Source organism: Tachysurus fulvidraco, chromosome 15 (genome assembly GCF_022655615.1).
Source record: "Tachysurus fulvidraco isolate hzauxx_2018 chromosome 15, HZAU_PFXX_2.0, whole genome shotgun sequence".
NCBI classification, from domain to species: domain Eukaryota; kingdom Metazoa; phylum Chordata; class Actinopteri; order Siluriformes; family Bagridae; genus Tachysurus; species Tachysurus fulvidraco.
The window spans coordinates 1,171,501-1,177,500 of NC_062532.1; the positions used below are offsets into that span (position 1 = coordinate 1,171,501).

At 43.1% G+C, this 6,000-nt stretch overlaps 1 protein-coding gene across 1 annotated transcript in view; it reads right to left on the minus strand.

The window, feature by feature from the left end:
• The window catches only part of nfkb1 (nuclear factor of kappa light polypeptide gene enhancer in B-cells 1), a 29,048-nt gene that overhangs the window by 22,381 nt on the left and 667 nt on the right, over positions 1-6,000 (minus strand). The window contains exons 2-3 of the mRNA XM_027138136.2: positions 2,829-2,872; positions 1,945-2,023 (exon numbers count right to left, since the gene is read on the minus strand). Coding sequence (XP_026993937.1) covers positions 1,945-2,023; positions 2,829-2,867 — 118 coding nt within the window. The 5' untranslated portion in view covers positions 2,868-2,872. The remainder of the gene's footprint in view (positions 1-1,944; positions 2,024-2,828; positions 2,873-6,000) is intronic.

The window sequence follows — 6,000 nt, forward strand, 5'->3', positions numbered from 1 at the left end:
AAAGGCTTCGTTTCTCAAGCAGGTGTTAACACAAAGACGTTACCGAAGGAGGACAAAGTCCGTGTTGTTGAAGTGTGTGAACATGTACTCGGTGGTGAAATCCTTAGAAATCCACTTCAAGGGTCAACTGTCTAACTGTAGCTCTGAAACAGATGGATGTGGTGATGGTCTCTAGAAGGACACGTTAACTCAGCTAGCTAATTCTTATCAGTTCAAAGGTAACAACCTAGCCTAGACCGTGTAAAACCAGCCTATTTAGCTGAAGCTAATGATTTTAGTAGTAAAATCAGATTTTTTTATAAACCTTATGACATTTTATTAACAAATTGTTGAGTCATATTTTGGTCTTTTTTTCCTCTCGGTATGCACTGCATACTAATGCGACTAATGTTGGGTAAAGAAATTGTTATTTTATGCAACACGACAAAAACGGCTTGTTCAGCAAAGTGATATTTTGTCATAAGCAGAGCGCGTCTGCAGAAATGTCGAGTAAACTAAGAAATGCTGCAGTAATCAGATCGCAAATCTGTTGATGTTGTTTTAATTGAGAAGCAAAACTTCTTGGTGGAGGTCGTGTTATTGTCCGTGAAAGTTTTAAAAACATAAAAATGACATGGAAAGCGTTACAAATTGCACATTGTTCGTTTCGTGTCTAGCGTAAATTGAGATATTTCCAGAAATCGCTATGTCGCTAGCCTCTAAGTTGCAAAACACTAGAACCACCCTAAAGTGTTTTATTCCTCTTATATCGCAATGTTTTTTTTTTTACAAAATTAACACCAATACATTGTGTTAATTACAAAAATAATTCTTTTTTATCCATTTGTATTTATATTTATGTTTGTGGAACATCCAGTAAACAAGTGACATAAGGTAAACATAAGTGTTTACCACCTTAACAGGTTCCTGAGATTAAATGAATAAAAGTTTTCCCACTTAAGATCAGCTATACCTCAGTGGCTCGTCATCTTATCAGTGTGTTCCTGATAAGAAAGCTGATAAATACCGACAGTTGACTGATCTTACATTAAAACTTGGGTTAAACCGACATGTAAATAATGTACATGTAACTACACTGTAATAATCTGTCTTTACACTTTTCTGAATTACAGCAAAACACACATCAACATGTTAGAAAAAATACATAATATAAAATAATTCTATTGAGTTGTTTGCTACTGTAGCTAATCTAGAGCAAGGAGTCACTTGGGATTTGTGTAATCTAGAGCAAGTTAGTCCCGATTTTTTGTTTAATATGAAGCGAGGGAGTCACTTTAGATTTGTTTATTCCAGATCAAAAGGAGTCATTTGGTATTTGGTTCGTGTAGAGCATGAGAGTCACTTAGCATTTGTTTAATCTAGAGCAAGTGAGTTCCCAAATGATCCGTCTAATTTAAACAAAGGAGTCATTTGGAATTTGTTTAATCTAGAGCAAGAGAGTCATTTGGGATTCGTTTAATCTAGAGCAAGCGAGTCTCAAATGATCTGTCCCAAATAATTTCTTTAATCTAACACAAGGGAGTCATTTTGAATTCATTTAATCCAGAGTAAGGTATTAATTTGGGATTCGTTTAAACTAGAACAACGGAGTCACTTGGGATTTGTTTAATCCAGATCAAAGGAGTCATTTGATATGAGAGAAAGCAGAGAGGAGAGAAGATAAAAAGTTGAGCAGAGAAAGAGCAAGGGAGTCATTTGGGATTTGATTCATCTACAGCATAGGAGTCAATTATAATTCGTTTAATCTAGAGCAAGTGAGTCCCAAATGATTTCTTAAATTTAAAGCAAAAGTGTTATTTTGGAAGATAGGTAAAAGATCTCATAGACTTCATCCTAATCTTTCCAAAATGCACAACTACACATTCGTGCTGAATATGAAACTTTTTTAATAACAGAATAAAAAAACGACGCCCGGACCAGAGTATCTGATCATCACACTTTTACCTATACGATGTTGGTTGGAAATCGGCATGCCGGGAAAGTTCTGGTCGATCGTAATCCATTGTTGATCAAAGTCAAAGTACTACAGAGAGAAGACAAGAAAAACCATGTCAGTCACACGGGACCTGTAGAGAAGACGTTAATATTAAGCTCTGACCAATTTCGCTAGAAAAGTGTCATTTAAAAAAAAAGGTTAAAAATTCTTGAGAAACTTAACGAGCTTGTATTATTTTATATTAAAAAAAAAAAAACTTTTATAATGTAAATTTAATACTTCTTAAAGGGGCCATATTATTTCTGTTTACATTTACACGTATTTTTTAAATGTAACGACTTTTTTTATTGAACCAATTTGATATCACTGCTACTGATTAAAATAGCATGTAGTCACAGACGACCGTTCAAACATTTGAGACAATAACCCAACAGCATGTTCAACAGCCCTAATTCTAAAATCGGGAGTCTCGACGAACCCTCCTGTGAGAATCGGGTCACTGAGTTGCACCAGGATCTGGAGCTTTTGACTCTCACGCTGAAGGAAAGCAGCGTTGGCCGCAGAATACAGGAAAAAATACGTCTCTGCAGCTTTCTAAGAGACGCTTCCTGTGTGAGCAGGATATTATTGTAACCACTGTGCTTTTTAGGTGCCACGCGACCAATAAATGTCTTTCGCCGGACGATTTTGTAATGCCGCACCATCTCATATTTATACAAGGTTTTTTTTTAATCAGGGGGATTATTTTAAGGTTTATCCTGTCATTCTACTGTAGACTTCTCTCTCCTAAAATACGGCTTCTAACGGGTCCATGATACAAACATAGAAATACGTCATATAGAAATGATTCGGTGCTCGAGATGTTTTTCAATGGTTGCGTTTCTTCACCCACCTCCTGGGTCACTGGAAGATACGGGTCCTCATCAGTCATGGTTTCTGCAGGGCAAATAAGAAAACTGTACAGTACAAAAGCAATAGAGAGGCCATTTGCTTTGTGAACAGGGACATTGTTTCAGTGAAGAGAAAATGTAAAGCTACAATGATATTCAACATTCATGTTTCCACATATTACATTTTTACATATTACTTTACATTAAGTGACAGGAGAGAGTAGGACTGGAAATGGTGTAGGACTGCCAAGTATAGGACAGAGAGAGGACAGAAGAGGAGATGAAGAAAATAGAAAATAAGAGAAAGAAGAGAGGAGAGAAGATAAAGAGGTGAGGTGAGGTGAGGTGAAAAATATGAGGAGAACAGAGTTTTGGACAGGACCGGAGAGTTTTGTGTGAGAGGACAGGTGAGATGGGAAAGATGAGATGGGACAGGCAAGAGAGGACAGATAAGATGGGACAGTGGAGTGGAGAGGACGACAAGGGAGGGGACGACAAGGGAGAGGACGAAAAGGGAGAGGACGACAAGGGAGAGGACGACAAGGGAGGGGACGACAAGGGAGGGGACGACAAGGGAGGGGACGACAAGGGAGGGGACGACAAGGGAGGGGACGACAAGGGAGGGGACGACAAGGGAGGGGACGACAAGGGAGGGGACGACAAGGGAGGGGACGACAGGTGAGAGAGGACAGGGGATAGAAAACACAGGTGAGAGAAAACACAGGTGAGATGGGACAGGAGAGAGGAGGACACAGATGAGAGAGGACACAGGTGAGAGAGGACACAGGTGAGAGAGGACACAGGTGAGAGAGGACACAGGTGAGAGAGGACACAGGTGAGAGAGGACACAGGTGAGAGAGGACACAGGAGAGGACGGGTGAGAGCGGAGGACAGGTGAGAGGAGGACAGGTGAGAGGAGTGTTAGTGTGTTCACTCGAGTGAGTGACTGTTCGTGTGTTCACTCTGAGTGTGGACGACAGGTGAGAGAGGACAGGGGATAGAAAACACAGGTGAGAGAAAACACAGGTGAGATGGGACAGGAGAGAGGAGGACAGGTGAGAGAGGACACAGGAGAGGACGGGAGAGAGCGGAGGACAGGTGAGAGGAGTGTTAGCGTGTTCACTCTGAGTGAGTGTTCGTTTGTTCACTCTGAGAGAGTGAGTGAGTGTTCGTTTGTTCACTCTGAGAGAGTGAGTGAGTGTTCGTTTGTTCACTCTGAGAGAGTGAGTGAGTGTTCGCTTGTTCACTCTGAGAGAGTGAGTGAGTGTTCGTGTGTTCACTCTGAGTGAGTGAGTGTTCGTGTGTTCACTCTGAGTGAGTGTTCGCGTGTTCACTCTGAGTGAGTGTTCGCGTGTTCACTCTGAGTGAGTGTTCGCGTGTTCACTCTGAGTGAGTGTTCGCGTGTTCACTCTGAGTGAGTGTTCGCGTGTTCACTCTGAGTGAGTGTTCGCGTGTTCACTGAGTGAGTGAGTGAGTGAGTGTTCATTTGTTCACTCTGAGTGAGTGAGTGAGTGAGTGTTTGTGTGTTCACTCTGAGTGAGTGAGTGTTTGTGTGTTCACTCTGAGTGAGTGAGTGTTTGTGTGTTCACTCTGAGTGAGTGAGTGAGTGAGTGAGTGAGTGAGTGAGTGTTCGTGTGTTCACTCGGAGTGAGTGAGTGTTCGTGTGTTCACTCGGAGTCAGTGAGTGTTCGTGTGTTCACTCGGAGTGAGTGAGTGTTCGTGTGTTCACTCGGAGTGAGTGAGTGTTCGTGTGTTCACTCGGAGTGAGTGAGTGTTCGTGTGTTCACTCGGAGTGAGTGAGTGTTCGTGTGTTCACTCGGAGTGAGTGAGTGTTCGTGTGTTCACTCGGAGTGAGTGAGTGTTCGTGTGTTCACTCGGAGTGAGTGAGTGTTCGTGTGTTCACTCGGAGTGAGTGAGTGTTCGTGTGTTCACTCGGAGTGAGTGAGTGTTCGTGTGTTCACTCGGAGTGAGTGAGTGTTCGTGTGTTCACTCTGAGTGAGTGAGTGTTCGTGTGTTCACTCTGAGTGAGTGAGTGTTCGTGTGTTCACTCTGAGTGAGTGAGTGTTCGTGTGTTCACTCTGAGTGAGTGAGTGTTCGTGTGTTCACTCGGAGTGAGTGAGTGAGTGTTCGTGTGTTCACTCGGAGTGAGTGAGTGAGTGTTAGTGTGTTCACTCGGAGTGAGTGAGTGAGTGTTCGTGTGTTCACTCGGAGTGAGTGAGTGTTAGTGTGTTCACTCTGAGTGTGTGTTCGTGTGTTCACTCTTAGTGAGTGAGTGAGTGTTCGTGTGTTCACTCTGAGTGAGTGAGTGTTCGTGTGTTCACTCTGAGTGAGTGAGTGTTCGTGTGTTCACTCTGAGTGAGTGAGTGTTCGTGTGTTCACTCTGAGTGAGTGAGTGTTCGTGTGTTCACTCTGAGTGAGTGAGTGAGTGTTCGTGTGTTCACTCTGAGTGAGTGAGTGAGTGTTCGTGTGTTCACTCTGAGTGAGTGAGTGAGTGTTCGTGTGTTCACTCTGAGTGAGTGAGTGAGTGTTCGTGTGTTCACTCTGAGTGAGTGAGTGAGTGTTCGTGTGTTCACTCTGAGTGAGTGAGTGTTCGTGTGTTCACTCTGAGTGAGTGAGTGTTCGTGTGTTCACTCTGAGTGTGTGTTCGTGTGTTCACTCTGAGTGAGTGAGTGTTCGTGTGTTCACTCTGAGTGAGTGAGTGTTCGTGTGTTCACTCTGAGTGAGTGAGTGTTCGTGTGTTCACTCTGAGTGAGTGAGTGTTCGTGTGTTCACTCTGAGTGAGTGAGTGTTCGTGTGTTCACTCTGAGTGAGTGAGTGTTCGTGTGTTCACTCTGAGTGAGTGAGTGTTCGTGTGTTCACTCTGAGTGAGTGAGTGTTCGTGTGTTCACTCTGAGTGAGTGAGTGTTCGTGTGTTCACTCTGAGTGAGTGAGTGTTCGTGTGTTCACTCTGAGTGAGTGAGTGTTAGTGTGTTCACTCTGAGTGTGTGTTCGTGTGTTCACTCTGAGTGAGTGAGTGTTCGTGTGTTCACTCTGAGTGAGTGAGTGTTCGTGTGTTCACTCTGAGTGAGTGAGTGTTCGTGTGTTCACTCTGAGTGAGTGAGTGTTCGTGTGTTCACTCTGAGTGAGTGAGTGTTCGTGTGTTCACTCTGAGTGAGTGAGTGTTCGTGTGTTCAC